Raw genomic sequence first — 22996 nt, forward strand, 5'->3', positions numbered from 1 at the left:
CTCCCCGGGGGGAACAGCAGAGCGGGCAGCGCCGGGAGGAGAAATTCTGTGTCCGAGTTCCTCAGAAATGGGAAAAACTGGGAGCACCAGCGGGAAAAGCGAGCCCGCTGCTGCCGCCGCTCCGCCGCTCCCCCCTGCGCGCCGAAATCACTCCTCCTCGCGTTTGTCGGTAGAACAGAGGAGGTTTTGTGAGATTTTGAACCGTTTTGAGGCGCTGCGCGCGTCAGGAAGAACCCGCTCGTCCCCGCTCTGCACACAGCCCCCTGAGGGGAGGCGGGGAGCTGGGTGCTGAGGGGGCTGCGGGGCTGGCCTGGCCGGGGTGTCGGGGGTCCGGCGGGGCGGGTTCGAGGCCGGTTCGGGGTCGGTTCGGGCCCGGTTCGAGGCCACTTCGGGGCCGGGCCCGCGCACATGGCCCGGTCCGGGCACCGGGACCGCGCGTCCCGCCCGCGCCTCAGGCCCCGCCCCCGGGGCCGCCCGGCGGCCTCAGCGCGCCCTCCCATTGGCCCGCGGCCTCCGAGTGCCGCGCTCCGATTGGCCGCGTCCCGCGAGCTCCGCGGGCCCGTGGGCGGAAGCGGCGTTACGGCGGCCGCGGAGGGTCCCCGCGCGCGCGCCCCCGGCCGTGTCGAACGCGGCCGCCCCGCGCTGCCCGCCCGGCTCCGCCCGCCCGCCCGGGATGCGGCCCCGGCGCCCGGGCCGGGCATGAGGGACGGCGGGGGGGCCGCGCCCAGCACCGGCACCCGACGGCACCCGGGCACCGGCGGGGCTCCTCCTCGGTGAGCGGGGGCGGAGGGGTGGGGGGGAAGCGGCGGGCCGGGGTGCGGGAGCGGCGGCGGAGGGGGGCGGGCGGGGCCGGGAGCGGGCACGGGGAGAGGCGGGAGCCGGGGCTGGGTTTGGATCCAGGGCTCGGTTTGGATCCAGGGCTCGGTTTGGATCCAGTGGCTTGGTTCGGTCCTGGGGGTGGTCAGTGGGATCCTGGAGGGTTTTGGCTCCAGGGGTTGTTTGGATCCAGGGAGATTTTTGAGTCCAGGAATTGTTTGGATCCAGGGATTGCTTGGTGGGATCCAGGGAATTTAATAGGTGCAGGAATTGGTTGTTTGGGTCCAGGAGTTGTTTAGATCCAGGGATTTCTTGGTGGAATCCTGGAGGTTTTTTGGGTCCAGAGCTTGATTATTTGAGTCCGAGTATTGTTTGAACCCAGGGCTTGCTTGGTGGGATCCAGGAGGTTTTTGGCTCCAGAATTTGTTTGGATCCAGGGGTTTCTTGGTGGGATGCAGGGAATCCTTGGATGCAGAATTATTTGGTGAGATCCAGGAGGGTTTTGGTTGCCTGAGCCCAGCAGTTGTTTGGATCCAGGGTTTGGTTATTTGGCTCCGAGGGCTGGTTGCATCCAATGGCTGCTGGTTTTGGTTTTTTTTTAATTCTTCACCACTATTATTTTTTTTTTCATCCTCCCGCCCTCCCCTGCCTGAACTGGGTGGATTCCTGCCCACATCAATAGGGGAGGCGGAGGGGAAAGTATGCAAATCCTGCAAATCCTGCTTTTTATTTGGTGTTCTCTCGTACACACACACACATCCCATACCTGTGTGCCACCTCCAGCGCCCTCCCTTCCTCTCCATCCCCAAAAATCCCCGTCAGGGCTGGACGAAACACCCACAGCTGCCCCGATTTTTTAAGGAGCGGCTCCTGAGAAAGGCAGGGCTGTGCTCTGGAGGCTCCGGGGGTTTTTTAGGATTTCTCTGTGCTCATCCCATCCCCTCCGAGCGCGGTGCCTGTGCGTGATTTCGGTCGGGCTGTTTATTTTTAGGGTCTCGGCTCCTGTTCGCAGGGAAGAGTTGTTCCATCGCCATGGCAACAGGGCTGAGTGTACCATAAACATCGAGAGGATGAAATTCCCTCTGATTTTCCAGCTGAAATCAGAATTCCCTTCTACCATCCAGCCCGCTGTGGACAGACAGAATTCCAGACCTTGCTCTGGGGGTTATTCCTGCTCCCAGCTGGGGATGCTTTTCCTTCCCGCAGAGGGATTGTGCCAATTTAATCTGCTGTTGGTAAACACTGCCCAGAGGAGGAATCGAGTGTAATCTCCTTAGGAGCTTCCAGGAAATCAGAGTTTTTATGGCTTACTGGGGAACAATCCCGGCAGGGTCACAAAGCCATCAAAGGCCTTTTGCTTTGGAAGTTTCCCGTCCCCTCTCTGTGTGTCCTAAACCTTCCCTGGCCTCTCATATCCTTAAAAAAAAAGAGGTAGGAAAGGGATAAGTGTGGGAAATCAGGGAAATTAGATCTGTCCAAAATCGGTGTTGGGATATGAGGCAGGGATTGAGGAGCAAAGTGATTGAAGCAGCTGCAGGAATTACACAGGGTGGGCTTTAAAATCCCCTTTTCCCCCTGTTTTCCATCAGGTTCAGCATTAAAAGTCAGGTGTGATAATCAAAATGGTATTTGATAACAAAAGGGGGCTCCTTTGTCTCTGTGTCAGGATTAAAATATCCCCAAAAATGCTGCTTGGCTCGTCTGCTGCCAACCTGAGTCTGCAGCCGTGAGCCCCATGGAAATCCTGATGTCATTGTTGTCCTTCGTGGTTTGTTCCTGATCTTGGCTAATTCAGAAAGGCAGGGAAGGCCAGAAAACTGAGGAAAAACTGGAAAATACAAAGAAAAAGAAATGTTTCTTCTTCAGGACTCAGAAGCTGAAACAGTTAGTTCCTAACTCCACAAATATTTGCTAAAACACCTTAATTTCATCTCAAGTGGCTTAATTTTTGAGCCAGGGAGAGAAAATTTATTGCAACATTTGTTTTGAATTTATAAAAAAAAAAAAGAAAGAGAGGCTTGGAGTGGGATTAGGCAATGAAAACTCTGGAGCAGCTCTTATCATGAGGACATCCTTCAGCATTTCCTTCCAAGGGACTTCCTGCCTCGATAACCACGGCTTCTCCTTCACAATAATCTGATTTTCCTGCCTGGATCAGGAACAACGGGGCAGGGAATGCCGGAGCCGAGGGAAAAACAAGAATTTCTTGGAGTTTGGGGTGCTGCTTCTTTCTTTTTCCCTGATTTTAGGTTGTTATTCAAGAAGATATAATTTGGTTATTACCTAGAAAGCTGCCATGAGTTGGGATTGTTTTTAAGGGAGGTGTAGAATTCTGCATCTCTAGTTTGAATTCCTTGTTTAATTCCTTTTTTTTACACCTATAAGAGGCTTTTATGTGGAGTTTCACCTGTGTGTGCTCTGGAAAAGGACTCAATTCCCTGCTGTGCTCTCCACCACATCAGGTTTTGGACAGTAGGTTGTGAATTTTTGGGGTTTTTTTTTGACAGTAGGCTCTTTCTAAAATTAATTAAAAATTTTAAAATCCTAAAAGTAGTGATTCAGGTGAGTCACAGCCCTAGCAGCTGAAAAAAAGCTTTTAGGAAAGGTTTATTAGGAATGGGATATTGCTGATGAAACTGTTGCTTGGTTTTATTTTGATAACCACTTAATTGGATACTTCACCAGCCGTGTCACACCTGCCACTACAATAAAAGGGGCGGCCCAGCCATTTATTTATTCATTAATTATTAATTATTTATTAATTATTTAATTGGACGAAGAGAGGGGGAAATCCTGCTCAGACTTTGAGGTTTTCAACGTGCACTTGTGACCTCCAAAAGTCTCCTTGAGCCAGCTCTGTTTGTTTTCCTGGGACAGCCACCAAGGCCTGGTGTCCACGGCAGTGTGAGCAGGCGCCCCTGTCTGCAGGATTCCTGCTGCTCACACACCGTGGCCTTCCCAAAGTGCCAAAAATTCCCCGGGAATGGCTTTGGGAAGTGAAGGCTGAGCAGCTCAGAGCTCTGCTCTCCTGGAATTTCCTGCAGCTGAAGCCTGGATTTGCTCACCTGCACCGTGAGCTTTCCCCAGACCTGTTGCTGCCTTTATTTCCATTTTTATTTCGGGGCTAGAAGCTGTTTCTGTGTCTCCCTGAGTTTCCTCTGCTTCCCGAATCACTTTTTGGGGCTGTCCCCTCGGTGTGACACTGGCACAGCTGTCACCCTGCCGTGCTGGGGATGGTTTTGCTGTGTGGCTGTGACATCCTTCCTTTCCTCTGCGCCTTTGTTCCTGTGTGGGGGCCTGACAAGGCTTTTGATTCAGCCCATCTGCAGAAATCATCAGGCTGCAGATGCTTCACCAGAGGCTGCTGCAACAAATGGAGGTGAAAGATTATTGGAGATTATTTGGTGTTGAGTCAAAGTCAAAGATTTCAAAGGAAATCTGCCAGAAGACCTCAAAGGAGGGGGTTAGGACAGGCCTAACCCCCTTTAATCCTGCCTTTACTCCCTTCCCAGGGCGTGCAGAGGGATCCTTTGGGAGCACAGAAGGTGAATATTTGGATTTATCGTGCCACAGGCAGCATCTCTGCTGCCCACAGGGGCGATTGTGCCACTTCCTAAACTCCTCCTGATGACACCCTCCCAATTCCCAGGAAAAGCCAGGCCTCCAGGCCCTGTAATCCCACAGGGGAAAAGTCACCAGGGAAGAGCCAAGCCCCAAAGCCTGGCTGTGGAGGCTGAGCCGTGGCTTTGCAGAGCCCGGGCTGCAGGGGAGGCTCAGGTTTGCTGAGCAGCTCCTGCTGAACTCCCAGGGTCACCCGTAGGCGTCGGAGAAGATCTCAAGACAATAATAGAGCTCTATTTTAGCTCCCTCCTTACAAAGCAGAGCTGCCCTCTGCCTCCAGCAACTATTTTTTCCTCCTGCTCACATGGTGCAGGAGGGGAAAGGGAGGCTGTTGCTTCTCTGCCTCATTCCCTTTTCCAGTGAGGCCTTTTCCTTTCTCCACGGGCTCTTAGGAGGGAAAAGAACCTTCACAAAAGGATGTTTTGCAGTGGTGTGTTTGTAATTATCGGTGTGTTCGTCCTGCAGGAAAAGCAGTTTGGCTTGGGAGGGTTTTTGTGCTGCTGGAGGGCTCTGAGAGGGGGAGAGCGGGGCCTTTTGAGGAGATTTAAAAAGTTGAAATGCTGTTTACAAACTGAGAGAACATTTCACCCTCAGTTATGTAGGGTAGGGGTGGGACAGGGGGTTCTGGAGCTGCTTCTCATCCCTGTTGGTGCCAAGGGAGAGGCTCAGGAAAGGCAGCAGCTGCCTCCTGCCCCGGATGTGGAAAAGGAAAAACCTTTTGGGGGTGCTCAGACAAAGAAAAGTGCTCAGCTCACCTGTGCTGGATTTAATTTTACATCTTGCCTGATGGGGTTTTTTTTATATTCTGCTTTTTCCTGGAGAAACGAGAGGGATTTTATGTATTCTTCTGTATCAGAGCAAACTAAAGTTAAATGAAATGAGAGTTAAATGAGACAGAGCGTTGTCTCCTAGTACTCCTTGGACTTTCCCAGGTAACAGCTCATTCCTGGACTCTGAAGGGCCAAAATCCACCTGTGATCCCCTTGCTTTGACCCAGCTTGTGTTCTGGCCTTCCCTTTGGATATAATCTCAATATTCCCCATTTCCTTGAGGTTTCTGTGAGGTTCCACTGCGGGATCTCCATCATTCCCTGGAGATGAATGCAGTGTTTAATAAAGAGGAATATTCATTCTGTTTTACGCAGTAAAACCCGTCCCTGAACAATTCCAGAGTTCTCTCTGCTCCAGGGAATCAGTGAAGCCTCTCCAGCCTTTTAATGGTTTTTAGACAAGACTTTTCCAAGCTGGGGCTGTGCCTGTGTCCTCTGAGTGAGGGACAGAATCGTGACACGCCTGAAGCTGCAAATGCCAAAAACATCAGGAGGAACTGGATCAAAATTGCATCCAGGACAGTCTGAAACTCTGCCCCTGGCTGAGGATCCTTCCAGCTGGAAACTGCAGGAGCTGAGCAGCCTGAACTCTTTAACTCTGGGAAACGCTCCTCAGAACGACTGAGCTCATCTCTGGGAAAGGTGGATTTTTTTTTCCCGTCTGTTTTTTAATATTTAGTATTTCCCAGCATTTTGGCCACTCTGTGTGTGCTGTTTTACAGAACTTTGTGCTGCTCTGTGCATCTCCAGCTGCATTCCAGACCAGCTGTGACCCGGGCAGCAACGCTTGGCTTGGGCCAGCCTGGAATTAACAGCAAGGTGGGACTTCCTAAAGGGAAGCAGCCTCACGAAATAACACCACCTCAATTCTGGGATGGATTTTTAAGCAGGAGGGGTGGAACAATAATAAAAAAAAAGCCTTTGCCACTGTGAAATGCTGTTGCTAATGTGATTTCCACGTTGCATCAGTCAGCGCCGTTTGGTGCAGTGCTCCCGGAGATAAACGCAGCGTGGGAATAAAATCACTCAGCCTCGGTTCCCTGCTCTCTCTCAGCACATCTCACTGCTCCTGACAGCTCTGCTGCGTGGCAGAACCAAATCCTCGTGCTCTCCACGCCACCACGTGTGGCTGCATCATCCCTGTGGATAGCGAGGCACGGCGCCGGCGTTCCAAATTTGGGATGTTGGGGATAAATGGCAACACCCAGGCGGTTCTGGAGGGGTTTTGAGGTGTTTGCCTGGTCCCTAAATCCTGTAGGGATCAGCTGGCACAGTGTGGGAAGAGTCTGGAAGAGCAGCCTCCAGTTTCTTCGAGCGCCGAGCAATTAATTTGGGCAAGCAGGGAGTTGTACGTGTGCAGTAATTAACGGGGAAAGCACCTCGGGCCAGCCTAACGAGGGGGTGTGGGTGTCCTTCACTTGGTGTAATTGCAGCAATTTACCTTTCTGGATCAATGTCACTTCTGCCACGAGGCAGGGATTCTGCAGGAGGGCAGCAATGCCACGGGCTGTGCCCAAAAATGCACCTGCCCTGGGGCACCTCGTTCCCCCCGAGCCCTGTGAGAAGTGGCAGCTCTAATCCTGTCCCAGGGCTGCCTCAGTGCTCAGCCTCTCCTCTGGACACGCTTCCCTTCCTTATATAGGGCTGGATAAGTGCTGGGCACTAATGAGATTGGAATAAAAGGCTTTGGGAGCAAAGATGAGCTGGCAGGACCGAGCCCTGTGTACACAGCGGCTTCAAGCAACACCCGCCTGCCCTGCTCCCTGAGCCTGGGCGTGATGCCTCTGCTTTGGAGCTTGGGAAAAGCATCTGGATATCAAATTCACCCAGCTGGAACCTCTGGACCCCCTTTACTTAGAAGCAAAAATATAATGGTTGTGTATATCCAGTCATTTTTAGTGTTATTTACTATCCCAGGGCGTTTTTTCTCTGTTTTTATTTCACAGGAAGAAGTTTAAGCTGCATTAACAAACAGTTGTGGACTAAGAGAATTTATAGGAGATGCTGAATTAATGTTTTGTCTGGTTTAATTCACACTGTGTCTTATGCAGAATGATGAGTGTTTTGTTTAAAAATATTTATGGAAATAGTTGGGTGTAGATACGGTCAAGGTAAAATGTTCTCTCTCTGCCTGGGCTGTCCTTGAGGAATTTATGCATCAACAACTTTAGAGCAGGAATTAACTGGCAGATATCAGTCCTAGAAAGTCCCAGCCTAAATCACTGACGTGGCTAAGACACAGAAGGAATTAAGAGCCGAGCAAAGGCAGTGTTTGGAATAATTTTAATTTAGTTTTGTTTTTACTCTCATTAAAAAAGATAACAGAGGTGATACCCGTAAAGGAAAGATTGGAAGGAGGGCTTGGGGTGATTGAGAGGGCTCCTGGCAAAGAGGCAGGAATGGAAACTGAGGGAAAATTGAGTTGTTTTTGCCCTGGCATCCTCCTGGAGTTTGCAATTCCCTGCGAGGTGGGAAGGAGGAGGTGAGGGGTGCTTTGAGCCCTACCTGGCTCTACCTGAGCTGCTCCTCACAAAGCAGCACAACCCGGAGTGGGTGAACATGGAACAACTTGGAAACATTTTTTTTGGGGGTAGTGACTCACTGCAACTTACCCAAAGTGACCTGATTTAGTTAAATGAGGCTAAATATAACCCATGTGAAAAGTACTGACATGTGGGAGGAGACGCCAGAGTTGGCACTCAGCCCCTCAGCTCTGCAGGGAACATCTTTCACGACTGGTGACTAATAATTTTTTACTCTTGCTGGCTTTGGAAATAACAATCCCTGCTCCATTTTTCCCCCCCTCTTTGTAGGGAGAGAGAGAGGAGGGAAATGCTGCGGGCTTAACCTGCCTTTGTGAATTGCAGCTCTCTGCTATGGACAGTGCCATCACCCTGTGGCAGTTCCTCCTCCAGCTGCTCCAAGAGCCCCAGAACAAGAATATCATCTGCTGGACCTCCAACGACGGGGAATTCAAGCTGCTGCAGGCAGAGGAGGTGGCCAGGCTCTGGGGGATCCGCAAGAACAAGCCCAGCATGAACTATGATAAACTCAGCCGGGCGCTGCGCTACTACTACGTGAAGGTAGGGTGGAAATGCTGCTCCAATCCTTGTCCCTCTTAGCTGAGGAGTTTTGTTTCCTGCTGCCTTCCCTCCTCCCGGGGAGGGGTGGCACTGCTGTGTCTCTGCCAGGCTGGGGGAAGTGGGGCTGCTTTGTTTAAGGTGGTTGGTTTGGGTTTTAATTTCGTTTATCGCGGCGCTGTTTCCTCCTCGCTGGTTGATTCGGGAGGGTCTGGTGGCTTCGTGCAAAGTGTTGGATTGGTGTCTTTGCTAATACAAATCTGACTCTGGATCTTAATTCCCTTTCCAAAAATACCCACCCTTGTAAGGGTTAAAATCCAGGTGAAGCACTGGGAGAGGATGATGATGATGGAGAGTGTGAATATTGCACCACTTTCAGATCTTTTTGCAGCTTTCTCTTCATTTATTTCTCTCAAAACAAACATTTTTCAGCCCATTTTTTAAAATTTTCTCTGTACATTAAGAATTTCACCTTCAATTTGACCACTGTTTTCAGCCCAGCAGAGTAAGAAGCTTTTTGTTTATCCAACATCTTCGAGTCTCACCTTTGTTTCCCTTTATCCCACGACAGCTCCCGCGTGAGTGGAGCAGATAAAAATAACCCCCAGTTCCTGAGGAGCCTCAGCCTGCAGCGGGTGGGAGGCTGCTGGTGCTCATTCCTGGGTGCCACAAATCTGCCTCGGTACTCAGAGACCTCAGCAACAATCAGGGAATGATAAATCAGGATAAATCCCAAATCCAAAGTGTGTGTGGCATTCTGCTGGGGAGCAAAACAAGTTTGACAGATGCTGTTGTGTGGTATTGAAATAACTGATTAGCCTGCGTTCTGCTGACGGGTTCAGCTGCTTCTTTTCCTTTATTATCATCTTATTAAGAGTAAAGGTGGTTTGATTTGAAGTGCAAGCTCTCAATTCTGCAGTCCTGGAGAAACCCTTTAGCAAGATCTACTGTTGAATTACCTGTAATGGACCCAGCTCAGTGATCCTGGATGGGAGTAATGGGCATTTTTTGTTTAACTGAGGATGTTCAGCAGGATTTCTTGGCGGTTTTTAAGCTGTTTTTATTATGTTTAATGTCAGGTTAAGCTCACCTGTTGCAGTGTTTTGTCTGCCAGCTCCAGGAGCAGAACTGGAACACGCAGGGTGTTTTTAAAACAGGAAAAAAAAGAAACATTCTTTTTTTTTATGGCCGAAAGATTACAGACTTTAATTCCTCTGCCTATTTTAGTCAGCGTTTGTAGGAAGAAAACTAATCTGAAGAAAAGCCTAAATATACTTTGTCTTCTTCCCCCTTCCAGAACATCATCAAGAAGGTGAACGGGAAGAAGTTTGTGTACAAATTCGTGTCGTACCCCGAGATCCTCAACATGGACCCGCTGGTGGTGGGACGCCTGGAGGGGGACCCCGAAATGCCCGGCTTTGGGGAGACCCCTGCTGCCCCCAAGGACGTGGAGAGCTGTGGGAAGGAGAAATCCCAGTCCTGTGCTAAATCCTCCAGCCGCAACGACTACATCCACTCAGGCCTGTACTCCTCCTTCACCCTCAACTCCCTCAACTCCTCCAGCGTGAAGCTCTTCAGGTCCATCAAGATCGAGAACCCGGCCGAGAAGCTGACAGAGAAGAAACCTCAGGAGCCCACCCCTTCCGTCATCAAATTTGTCACCATGCCCTCCAAAAAGCCCCCCTCTGCCCCCCTGGTCTCCACCACTTCGGCCGTGGCTGTCACCTCCACGGCGTCTGCCACCCCCGCCGTGTCCTCGTCGCTGCCGCTGGGCTCCGAGGAGACCCTGCAGACCCTGGAGACGCTGGTGCTGCCCAAGCTGGCGGTGCCTGAAGCTCCTCCAGCCCCTCTGCCCAGCCTGAGCAGCTTCACCCCAACCCCTCCCATGTCCTCGGTGTCCCCCACCCTCCAGGTGCCCTCCACGCCGCCCTCGCCGCCCCTCAGCTCCAACCCCGACCTGGACATTGACACAGACATCGAATCCGTGGCTTCCCAGCAGCTGGAGCAGGCCCAGAGCCTCCAGCACCAATCCCCAGAGCCCAAAGAGCAGCAGAATTCGGCTGTGCTGGAGAAGGAGTTTGCCAATCACCTCTCCAGATCCAAAAAACCCAAAGGGTTGGAGTTGGCTCCCACCTTGGTCATCACAGGCAGCGATCCCAGTCCTCTGGGCATCCTGAGTCCTTCTCTCCCAACTGCTTCTCTTACTCCAGCACTTTTCTCTCAGGTGACCAAATTCCCTTCCTGCTTTCTTTCCTTTTTTTTTTTTAATTTAACTAACAATAGTGATGATGTTATGCTTGAAAACAGCAAGTGGAAAATGAATAGTTCATTGTATGCGGAGATTTGAAACTCAGGATGTCACTCCCTGGTTGTTTTGTTTTGTTTTTTTAAATCAAACACAAGTTGGATTCATAATTGGTGTTAATTCAGCCCAGAGTGTGCCCAGGTGCTGGGCATGCACACAGGGCTGGCATGTGGAGGCAAAACCCAAACCAGCTCCAGCAGGATCTTTGTAAACCCTGCCAGGGGAATGCTGAATTATTCCTGAACCCTGCCCCGAAATCCTTCAAAAACAGAACACCACAGAGGTGTCTGCTCAGCCTTTTTTTACTCAGTTAGTAGCATTTAGTTAAAGCCAAAGTCTTGTGAGGGAGCAGCAATAAGAGCAGCTGCTTAATTTGGTTTTTATCTTTGTGTGGGAAAGGAAAGCTTTCATGTCTCATGGAAAACTTGGAAGAGAGCAGAATCCAGCAGGGCTGTTAAATCATCCTGTATCTGTGCAATCTCTCCCCTGCAATAAATTGGAATTAGAGTGAAACCGTGGGGAAGCTGCTGCTTGAAAACCCAAATGGCTGAAGACATGGAAAATAAAAAAACAAAACCCAAGTGGAATTGTTCTTTTGGCACCCTGGGAAGCGCTTGGCTGGAATATCAGGAGCTGCATGGAAATTCCTTTTGTTGTTGCTGGCATTGTCAGCGGCCCCAGGAGCGGGGTGTGTGCACCCAGTGGGGTTTTCTTTGCCTTTTTAAATCCACAATCCTGCTTTTCCAGAGTGCAGGTGCTGCATGGGAGGAGGAGCTGCTCTGCTGTGGCTTCCAGCAGGATTTGGGGAAGAAAAAAAAAAGGGTTGGATTGCTCAGCGAGGGGAGGGAGGGAGGAGGAGGAGGAGGAAGGAGGGGATGGGAGCTCCCAAAATCCGTGCAGGCTGGAACCTGAGGGGTTGTTGTGGCTGGAATTCCACGGGAAAGGCTCTCACAGCTGCTTTTCCTCCCTTTTCAGACTCCCATCCTGCTGACTCCCAGCCCTCTGCTCTCCAGCATCCACTTCTGGAGCACCCTGAGCCCCGTGGCTCCTCTCAGCCCTGCCAGGCTGCAAGGTGCTAACACCCTCTTCCAGGTGAGTGCAGGTTTTTGAGGGCTTTAATTTTATTTTTAACTCATTTTTATTTCAGGATGTTGTTAATGTTGGTGTTTCAGTGGTGTTTGGAATTAGCTGCAGCACAGACTGCTTTAGAGAGTGATTATTCTTCTTTTTTAGGTCTGTTCTTCCTGTAAAAATTTCCTCCCTGTAATGTTTTTTTTGGTTGGGATTTTCCTGAATTTTGAGATTTTCCACCCCCTTGATTGTTCCAAACATTCCTGCTGAAAAATATTAATTAATCTCACAACTAATGAGGAGAAAGAGTGTGTGTTTGATCTCTGTGATGATGTGTGGCACAGTTTTTGGTGATTTTTATGGAAGAAATCCATAAAGTTCACCCCTGTGAGGGTGGGGAGACCCCTGGATCCCTGGAAGTGCCCCAGGCCAGGATTTTCTTTACTATATAGGAAAAAAATCCACTATATTTAAGAAAATCTCCCCTCCTTTAGTTGTAATTCTCATGTTTTTCCCTCACACTTCCACTCTTGAATTGGAATTACCACTCTGGCACTGGAATTACCACATTTGCTGCCTGAATTTCCTGAGGAAAAGGGTAGAATGGAACCAATTTAATTAATTTTTATTTCATTTCATTGGAATGAAAGGATTTAATTAAATCATCTGGGTTGGGATCTGTCATCTCCATGGAGATGAAGGAAGTTCCTCATCTGTACCACGAGGATGGGGAATAAAACAAGGAGGGCTGAAATGCCACTGGATATTTCACCCTGGAGAGAACTGATAATTAACTGAGAGGTAATTTAGACCTGTTTTCCCCACAACCTGGATTAAAGTCAGATTTTAATGAGGCTGTGGGCCAGTGCTCAGCTCAGGGGTCACTGTGACACCGCTTGGCATTAAAAAATAAATTAAAAACGAGAAGCCAAGAGGATTCTTTGAAGTCTGGGATGCTTTTGCTTTGTTTTGTTGCTTTGGGTTTGTTTTTCTTCCCTCCTTCGTGCACAGATATGGGAGGAACAATGAATTAAAGCAGCTTTTTGATGATTCTTGTGTTATCTCTCAGTTTCCATCAGTGCTGAACAGTCACGGCCCATTTACGCTGTCGGGACTGGATGGACCCTCCACCCCCGGCCCCTTTTCCCCGGATCTCCAGAAGACATAGCACATGGAATTCCTGGAAAAGGACACAGTGGCAAGCAGGGCACACACAGGACACTTCTCTTGAACCACCTTTTATTTTTAAAACAAGCAGTTTGTAATTCCACAGAGATTCTCAACAGTCGCAGTTGTCGCCATTCCCGAATCCGAAACAAAAATGCCTTTTTCTTGCAAAAATTCCCCTTTTTTTTTTGGAAGAACCCAGGTTGGGAATGTATATGCAAACGCCTTAATAGGAGCTGCAGCTCCAGTCTCTTCTCCTCATTTGGGAAGATTTTTCCCCGTGTCCAAAAGGAATTTTGGGTGGTGTTGCAGTGACTGCAGCGAGCAGCACCGGAGGAGATTTTTCTCTGTGACTCTTGGAAAAAAAACGAAAAAAAACCCAACAAAACCCTCTGTTCTTCTGCTTTCTGTGCTCAGCAAGGAGAAACCTGAATCCTGATGGAAGCTGGCATTCCAGGGAATGCTTGGGAATGGGCTGTGTGCTCTCAGCTCTGCCTGGGGAGCACCAGAACTTGTGCAGCAACAAAAGCAGCCAAGGCTTTTCTGCCGGCGTTGTCTTTTTCTTTTCTTGCAGGGAGGAATTTTCTCAAGGATTTATTTTGTGTCCAGGACAATTCTGTGGAATTGGGTGGCTCAAAAGCCCCTGGGAGAAGAGGTGGGGCTGGATTTTGGATGCTTCCCTGCCCTCCTTCCCTTTCCACAAAGGGTGGGATGAGCTCCTTTCGCTTCTCACGGAGTTTCAGTGCTGGAGTCCAAACATTTCTTGTGCCAGAGACCTGTTCAGAGCCTGGGACCTCCCTGCTGGATGAGCAGGATGGGGGAATTTTCCCTGAGGTTTTGAGGGAATTTTCCCTGTGGTTTTGGGGGGATTTTCCCTGGGTGTTGAGGGGATTTTCCCTGGGTTTTGAGGGGATTTTCCCTGGGTTTTGAGGGGATTTTCCCTGGGTGTTGGAGGAATTTTCCCTGGGTTTTGAGGGGATTTTCCCTGGGTTTTGAGGGAATTTTCCCTTTGGTTTTGGGGGGATTTTCCCTGTGGTTTTGAGGGAATTTTCCCTGGGTTTTGAGGGAGTTTTCCCTGGGTTTTGAGGGAATTTTCCCTGGGTTTTGGGGAGAGGTTGCTGCCTGACCTGGAATCCCAGACCCCAGCAGGGTGAGAACAGCAGCATCCCAGCTTAATTAATGCTGCTCCTCTTTCCCCACAGCTCTGGAAGAGCTTCCTGCTTTTCCCCACATGGAAAAGCTCCTTTTTTGCCAGCTCTTATCCCAAATTTTGCACTGGAGCTGTTGCTTTTTTGGTTCTTTTGGAGGGAGCACAAACCAGTCTGAGGGGTTCCACGGGGTTCAGCCTCGTGGTAAATCTGCTTTCACCTCGTTGGGGTCCTGGATTAATAATGCAGAATTGTTTTCCAGAGCCATTGGAGATGAGATGGGATTTGCAGGTGGATTTTTACACCTCAGGAGGCCTTTTAAGAAAACTGAGGGGTGGAAAAATGAGAAATTCTCCTCTCTCAGCCCCTCTGGGTGTGTTAGGCTGTGGCTCTGTGTCAGGCAGCAACTTCTGGGGATTTTCTCCTTAAAATATTCCCAGAAAACAGGTGGAGACAACTCTTTCCTTCAGCATCCTCAGAGCAGAGGAAGATTTTTCCCTCTCCAGCACGAGGAGCTGACAGTGTTTGCTGTAAATACTGCACCTATTCCACGGATAAGTGGTGAACTCGAGCTTTTCCAGAATTTTTTTTTTTATCTTCTGCCACTTTTGCAGGCTTGGAATTCCCTTTCAAAGCCACAACACCCAAGACTTTTCTTTTCCTGCAGTGGTGTTCCCTTTCTGTGATACAGAAAAACCACTTTTGTGTGTTCCTGACGTGATGGGTGGGACAGAGTCGCTTTTTTTTGGGGCATTTTTCGCCTGCCCAGGAGAAAAGTGGGAGAAAAAAATATTCTTTTTTCAGGTGGAGAAGCAGGGAGTGAGCTCATGGAGTGACCTGTCTTCCTGTTGGCTCCTGTCAGAGGCAAAAAATGCTTCACATTTAGACATCAGCAGATGCAGGAGGAAATTCCTGCGCCAGCAGCTCTTAAAATGTGCAATATTGACCTTTGGTTTTATTTTTATTTTTTTGTTTTTGGAACTGCAGAAGCGAAGCTGCAGGTGATCATGAAGAGCAGGCATCTGGAATTATTATTTTTGTTTATTTGGTCTGCATGTTTGGAGCCTGCTCTGGGTAATTTCTATAGCTATGTATAAATAGCAGCACTTTGGTTGGTTCAGGTTGGCCAATTTTACGCCTACCAAATACTTGGACTTTGCAGAGAGCGACATTTGCAGGCTGGGATTCGAATTGAAAATTCACAAATGAGCACTAAAAACTCGCAATTTAATTGCTTCCCTTCCCCCTTGTTCCCCTGTGGAGAAAAAGCCAAGTTTAGCTGTTAAAAATTTGTGCACTTATTTCTTTGTGAGCTTTTATCGCTTTGGGCAGAGGGTCCGGCCCAAAAAAAAAAAAAATGCAATTTCTGGCCTCCTGCTCCTCTCCAAGAAGCTTCCCAAGATTGCTGTGCCACAGAAATTCAGATTTTCTTTGGGAATTCCTGTGGGAATGATGGATCCCACCAGGTAAAGCCCAGCAGGCAGAGTGGGATCACTTTGGCTTCTTGAGGACAAAAATCCACACAGGATGAGCTCAGGATGAAAGGAAAAAGGGAGAGGAGGTGGGAGAGGAGCAGCTTTTGCTGCCTTTTCTCCACTGCAATTTTCAGGTCATTTAAGGGAATATTTCCTTGTACTTGTGCTGCCTCATCAGCCACATTCACTGACAGGGAACTCCGGCTTTTCCTGGGATCACATTCCTGCCACAGCCTCCCTGCTCAGCTCTGGGAGCTGCTGCTTCTTTAGGTCACTCACAATTCATTTGTAATTTAACTTAGGGCAGGTGGGGTTAGAGTAGATTCTGTTTTAGTTCTGTACCGTGGTGATTTAAAAAAAAAACAAAAAAAAAATAAAAATAACGCAGCATCACAGAAACTTTTTTCCGTAGGTTCCTGTTGCTGGAGTAGCCTTGGTTTTGTGGAATGCTTTGTAATTTTTGCATCGGTTCTTTCTTGGGTTCTGTGGAAGGTCAGAGCATTTAGAACAAAAGATTTTGGTGGACAATGAGAATCCTGGAGATGGGAATAAATCCCAATACACCTCCCAGGGAACACGAGGCACTGGGTGCAGGGAGCACGGAAAGCTGAGCTCGTGTTTTCTTCTGGGAATCTCATTTTATTCTCCACGGGGAGCTGCTGCTGCCTGGCTGTGTTTGGGATCATCCTGGATTTTCAGGGTTCCTGGTTATGGAACCCTCGGTGTCCTGTCTTTCCTGGGAAGGTGATCCTGATCAAAAGAAGGTGATGGAGCAATTTTGGGTTTTTAGAGCAGCAAATTTAGGTTTAGAGCTTTGTTTCAGACCTGGCCTCAGCAGGGGATGCAATTCCTGTGCTCTGATTTTGGCACATTCAGGTTCTGGTTTGTGATGGGTCAGGAAGGGCTGAAATTCCTGGAGCTGGACAATTCCCTGTGGTCACCTGGAGCATCCCAAGGCTTTGGAATCTGTGCAATCTTTGGGATAATGGAGCAGTGTGCGAGAACAGAAAGGCTTTGGTTGGGATGATTTCTCCCTCTGGTGCATTTTCAAACCTCAGCTGTCTCACAAATCGATTATTTTGGGTTTCTGATGTGCAGATTTCCCTTTTCCAGCTTCCCCCAGCCCAGGGAGCTGCATCCCTGTGGAATTCCCTGGGAATTCCAGCTGGGGTGGGAGTGAAGAGCCCTGATCCCCTCCTGGAGCTTTTCCTGGAGCTGAGATCAGAACCTGCAGCTCTGCCCCTCTCTTTTCTCCCATGGTTTATTCATTTATTTTGTAGTTACCTTTTTCTGCTCCTGTTTTATGGCAGTTTTTGATGTGCTCTGCAGTTTAACCTCTCCCATTTTAGGGCAGATTTGTTTCCAGTCCATCTCAGTGTTGTATCAAGAGATTTCTCTCGATATTCTCAGCTCTGGAAATCAACCTCAGCAGTGGGTCAGGGAATGTTGTTAAAATCCACAGGTATTTAAAAACTTTTGAGTTTTGGGTGACTATTTTGGTGTGCTCCCTTCCTCAGCTCTGTGTGAGGAATAAAATCTAGATCTGAAAGAGCAGAAATGGGGAAAAAAAGAGACTTTTTGGCCTCTGGTGGGGTGGGGTTATTTTGTTTTAAAAATCACAGAGTGAGGTGTTCCAAGCAGCCCCTGAGGGTCTCCCATGTGCCAAAAATCCGTGAGGATTCACCCAGGAGCTCTCCAGGATGTTTGATGATGCTTGTCCTGCCTAAACAGAGGCGTTTATGGTTTGATTTGGAGTTAATTAAGCAGCAATTAGCAGTGGCCTGCTTTGAGTGGAGTGTGAGCAGATCCAGGGGAGTGGGACAGGCTGGAGCTGCTGGAGTCAGAGCTGGGGAAGGTTTTGGGATAAAATGCAGGGAGAGTTTTGTGCAGCCTTGGGCAGTGCTCATTCCCCTCTGGCTTTAGAGCTGAGAAGTTGATTTGGAGTAATAAAGCTGAGAAAAAAAATAAAAAAAGGGAAAAATTCTAGGGAAACACAGAGGTTTTGGAGGAGATCTGGAATTAATCTGGGGGTGAATCCTTCACCAGCAGGAATTTGGGGAGGCCACAATCCTGGGAATCAGCAGCAGCCGTTCCAAATTCCCTGGGCTGGGCAGATTTCTGTGTCTTGGAGGGATTTAAATCAATTTAAATCAATTTAAATCAATTTTTAGCCACTCCAGCTCCCCCATCCAGCCGTGGTTCCGTGTGCCAGCGTTGTCTTGTTCATTCCTGAGGCATTTTTGGGAATTCCACTGGGAGCAAGAGGTGCTGGCTGAGGAGGGGAGAGGTGGCTCTGGACAGAGAGAAATCCTTGGAAATGAAACCAAGGTGGCTCTGGACAGAGAGAAATCCTTCAAAATGAACCCAAATCTTCCTCCAGAGCCTGATTTTAATCAGGAGGGCAAAACAGAGGAGCCACGAGGGCAGTGCTGCCCATTCCTGTCAGGATTCCCTGACGGACTCAGATCCTTCTCCAGCAGAAAAATGAAATTCTGGATTTGGTATCTTCAAATCCCAAACTGAGGGATTTCATTCCTGCCTTTATGCCAGGAACAAGCAGGAATCAGCAGAGTGTGTTCCCTTCAGGCTGTTTTTCTGTCTGACCACAGGTGGGCAGGGCCCTGTTTCTCCCTGGATATTCCAATATTTCCCAGTTGGAACAGTGAAATTTCTGCTTCCTATAAATCATTTTGGAACAAAACCACCCTAAAACTGGCGAGAGCTGAGTTTTGTTTCCCCCTCCCAAGGAAAGCAGCAGATTTTGCTTGTGGAGCTCTTCCAGGCCCTGATGAGAAGCACACTCAGAGCTGAGAATTTGTATTTTATTTTAGATTTCTCCGTGCTCTGCCTGCAGCACACGTGGGTCATGCCTGGCAGGAGGTGTTCCCAAAAATCCAAATAAATACCCCCAGCCTCCCTCTGAGCAGATTCTGCGCTGTGCAGTCTCATTTTGAAAGGTTTTGCACTCCCTTGGGAGGATTTTTGGGGGTTTTTTTGGGTTTTTTTAGGACTTTTTCTTCTCTTTTAGCACTCAAATCCACCCTGCCCCAGCGTGGACTCGTGAGTTGCCAAAGTTTATTTTTTTTTGACGTTGTTGGATGCCACATCTCCCAAAACAGACAAAAAAAAATGTCTTAAATGTGTTTTTGAGTAGTTGTGTGTGCACGGAACACAAGTTTGGGTTTGATTTAGAAGATTTCTCTGCTGAGGTGGTGCTGCAGGAGGTTTTCATCTCAAGGCAGGGCTGGAACAGGAGAATCCCGACCCTTTTGGAAAACAGGGATCTGAGGAGAGGCTGATTCCAGAGCTGGTTTTTTTATTGCTGTACCAATAACTGGAAGCTGTTGTCGTTTATTTTGATTTTTTTCTTGCATTTTGGGTTATTTTCTGTGTTTTTTGGCTCGCAGGAGGGCTCTGAGGGTGGCCTGTGCATGGTTCCTGGAGTGTGCTGTGTGCTGGGCTAGGGGGGTTCAATATTTCAATATTTCAATTTTCCAATCCCTGGCTTTGCTCTCAGCTCCTTGGGATGAGTTTTGGGATTGTTTTTATTTTTTTATTTTCCTTTTTCCCTAGCATGTCCTAACCCCTCCAAGCTTTGAAACTGCTTCCTAGAATTGTGTTGACTTTTTGTTTTCTTCTTCTTTTTCTTCTTGTTCTGCTGTTGTTCAGTTGCACAGAGTTTTTTCTATATAAAATATACTTTTGAAACGTTTCATTCTCTGTGAACAGGGTTGAGATTTATTCTTTGTAGCTTTGAAAAAGAGCCTAAAAATTCCCTTTTCCCACTTGTTTTGTAGCCTGTTGCAGTGTTACCAGATGGCCTTATGTACGTCACAGTGCTTTGTGATGGGTACAGTAGCACATTTAATGCTTATTCCCCTCTGTTTTTAGAGCTGAGGAGTTGATTTGGAATAATAAAGCTGAGAAAATTTTTTAAAAAAAGGGAAAAATTCTAGGGAAACACAGAGGTTTTGGAGGAGATCTGGAATTAATCTGGGGGTGAATCCTTCACCAGCAGGAATTTGGGGAGGCCACAATCCTGGGAATCAGCAGCAGCCGTTCCAAATTCCCTGGGCTGGGCAGATTTCTGTGTCTTGGAGGGATTTAAATCAATTTAAATCATTTAAAATCAATTTTTAGCCACTCCAGCTCCCCCATCCAGCCGTGGTTCCGTGTGCCAGCGTTGTCCTGTTCATTCCTGGAGTTCACATCTGTTTGGGGAATTTCCCTGCTGGAATTTTCAGGCTGAGCTGGGTTCTTGGCAGATTTTTGGGAGCAGATCCCTCCCTCTGGAACTCCAGGCTGGAGTTTGACCTTCCCAGATTTCCCTCGCTGGGATTTTCAGAACAATCAGTGCTGAAAACAGCACAGGGGGAACATTTCCAGCAGCTCCTTCCAGAACAGAGTTGCATTTTTCTTTTCTCTATAAATATATATATATATAGTACAAATTGAAGAGGCAAGGTGATGTTGTAGTGAGTGTCTGAAATTTCCTACACTGGAGACTTTTCTGGACAAAACAACTGTAAAAGTCACCCCCTGTTCCAGCTGGGACAGAATTGCTTCTCAGTCTAACTTTTTTCTTTTTAAATACCTTATTAGAGTATCTTAATGCCATTGTGTTAAAAAAAATAAAAAATTAAAAATGCTGGTATGTAATGCAAGTACATAAATAGCCAAAGTTTTCAGTAACTGTTCAGTGTTACTAAATTTTGCTTTTATTTAACCTTCCGAGATAACATTTTAGGAAGACCTTCAGCGTGTAAAAATCATCCTGAAAATTCAAAGTTTAGGATTAGGGCAGGGATGGAGGTGTTTGAGCACATTTCAGGTTTGAATACAATTGAGAGGCAAAGTTTTTTTTAAGATGCAAAACTTCCTTTGCACTGTCCTGACACTTCAAAGTGACAAATGCTGCGTTGGCAGTGGCTCTTTGGGAATTGTTATTCAAACATCACGAAGGTCTTTCCTGAGAAATCAGGTGACTTTTTTCTATTGCTTCGATTTTTTGTGCAAAAAAAAAAAGAAAAAAAAAAAAACCACAAAGAAAAATAAAAATCAATGTATTGCAATCTTTTTCTAAAAAATAAAAATAATGGGGTGGGAATAGTTAAAGAAAACTATTTTATGTAAGAACTGACAGAGGGATTTTGCTTTGTATAATGCAAGCTGGCTTTAAAAAAAAAGCATTGTAGCAAATTATTCAAGTCAATCATATGTTAATAGTTATGTGCAACCAGACATGCAAAACAATTGTATTTTTTTAAATAAATATTTTTAACAAAGTTTCTGCTCATTTGACTGGGTGTTTTTTTTTTTTTCTTTTCAGTAGAGAAAATAGAAAGTTACAGCTGCAGGGGATGTGTTAAAGGAGGGAGTTCATCAGACCTCGAGGTAAATTGTATTTTAAAGGGTTTTGCTAAATCAAGTGGTGAAAATTTCCTTAAAATAGGAAATTTTTTTCCCTCTAAATGGAGACTGGACTTATCAAGCTCAAGAAAAGTGATTTTTTATTTCAGAAGAGACTGAGCTCTGCTCTACCCAATGTGCCAGGGCAGAATGAGGGATGATGGAAAATCCGCCAGCCCTGCTGGGACACAAACCGAGATTTCTTCCCAAATCCGCTCCCTCCTGGAGCCCTTTGGTGCTCATTTCCTCCGAGCAGGGAGGGCCTCGAGGAAGGACAGATTGAGGGGGTTTTTTTTTGCTGTAAATGAGTTTTTAGTCCGTGGTTTGATTTATTCCAGGAGAGGAACAGTGGCATCGTGTGGAGCTGGGGAAGAACTGCAGGGATCGGCTCTGGGATCTCTGCAGGGTTGGAATCAAATCCCAGAAGGGTTTGGGGTGGCAGGACCTTAAAAACCTTAAAAACCTTCTTAAAAATCTTAAACACCTTAAAACCCTTCTTAAAAACCTTCTTAAAAACCTTCTTAAAAACCTTCTTAAACCCTTCTTAAAACCCTTCTTAAACCCTTCTTAAAAACCTTCTTAAACCCTTCTTAAAAACCTTCTTAAACCCTTCTTAAAACCCTTCTTAAAACCCTTCTTAAACCCTTCTTAAAAACCTTCTTAAACCCTTCTTAAAACCCTTCTTAAAACCCTTCTTAAAAACCTTCTTAAAACCCTTCTTGAAACCCTTCTTGAAACCCTTCTTAAAACCCTTCTTAAAAACCTTAAAACCTGTCTTAAAACCCGTCTTAAAACCCTTCTTAAAAATCTTCTTAAAAATCTTCTTAAAAACCTTCTTAAAAACCTTCTTAAAAACCTTCTTAAAACCCTTCTTAAACCCTTCTTAAAACCCTTCTTAAAAATCTTCTTAAAAATCTTCTTAAAAACCTTAAAACCCTTCTTAAAACCCTTCTTAAAACCCTTCTTAAAACCCTTCTTAAAAACCTTCTTAAAACCCTTCTTAAAAACCTTCTTAAAACCCTTCTTAAACCCTTCTTAAAACCCTTCCTTAAAAACCTTCCTTAAAACCCTTCTTAAAACCTTTCTTAAAAACCTTCTTAAAAACCTTCCTTAAAACCCTTCTTAAAAACCCTTCTTAAAAACCCTTCTTAAAAATATTCTTAAAAATATTCTTAAAAATCTTCTTAAAAACCTTAAAAATCTTCTTAAAAACCTTAAAAACCTTCTCACTCCGGGGGCAGGGACACCTTCTCCTGTCCCAGGGTGCTCCAACCTGGCTGGAATTTGGTTTAATAAATCACAAAATAGATTTCAACTGTGGGATTTAAGCAGGAGGGGGTCCCTGAAGTCCAGGGATGAGCTAAATCCAGAGTTCAGCTCCACTGACCCGATCCAAACTCACCTTGAGACAGGAAAATGGGAATTTAAGAGCTCCAGGCTCTCTCCTGCAGGAGTTTGTGGAGATGCTTTATGGCAGGGAAGAGCTGCTGCTTGGAAAAATGGGAATTTCCCAGAGAATCCGTGGCTGCCCCATCCCTGGAAGTGTCCAAGGCTGGGCTGGAGAAACCTGGGACAGTGGGAGGTGTCCCATGGCAGGGTGGGATTTAAGGTCCTCCCATCCCAATTCCCATTCCACAATTCTTTGAATGCCAGAACCACTTTGATTTTTTAAAAAATCTAAAAAACTAAAAAAAAAAAAAAAAAAAAAAAAAAAAAAAAAAAAAACCTAAGAAAAAAAAAAAACCAGAAACAAAAACTAAAACAAAACAAAACAAAAAAAACCCAAAAAACCCCAAAAAACCACACCAAAAACCCTCCAAAAACCCCCCAAAACAAACAAACCAAAAAAAAACCCCCCCAAAAAACCCCAAAAAACCCCACCAAAAAACCACACCAAAAACCCCCAAAAACCCCCCAAAACCAACCAAACAAAACCCCAAAAAACAAAAAAAACCCCAAAAAAACCCCCAACCCCCCCCAAAAAAAACCCCAAAAAAGCACCAAAAAACCCCACCAAAAAAACAACAACAAAAAACCCTCCAAAAAAACCACAAAAAAACCACACCAAAAGACCC

The 22996-nt window shown here is 47.0% G+C and overlaps 1 protein-coding gene across 2 annotated transcripts; it reads left to right on the forward strand.

The window, feature by feature from the left end:
* Positions 1-546: 546 nt before the first annotated feature.
* Positions 547-20798, forward strand: ELK4 (ETS transcription factor ELK4). 2 transcript variants are annotated; one of them, XR_010082881.1, is made up of 6 exons: positions 641-773; positions 8134-8349; positions 9644-10570; positions 11627-11743; positions 12792-17799; positions 17841-20798. XR_010082881.1 is itself a non-coding variant. In XM_063418121.1 (5 exons), exons 2-5 carry the CDS (start codon positions 8143-8145, stop codon positions 12888-12890), a joined length of 1350 nt encoding a protein of 449 aa, XP_063274191.1. In that variant the 5' UTR covers positions 547-773; positions 8134-8142; the 3' UTR covers positions 12891-20798. The 2 variants fall into 2 exon arrangements, 1 of the variants encoding a protein (XP_063274191.1); XM_063418121.1 differs by having other exon boundaries at positions 547-773; positions 12792-20798.
* Positions 20799-22996: the final 2198 nt, after the last annotated feature.

The sequence above is a fragment of the Prinia subflava genome, chromosome 23 (genome assembly GCF_021018805.1).
Source record: "Prinia subflava isolate CZ2003 ecotype Zambia chromosome 23, Cam_Psub_1.2, whole genome shotgun sequence".
Taxonomy (NCBI): domain Eukaryota; kingdom Metazoa; phylum Chordata; class Aves; order Passeriformes; family Cisticolidae; genus Prinia; species Prinia subflava.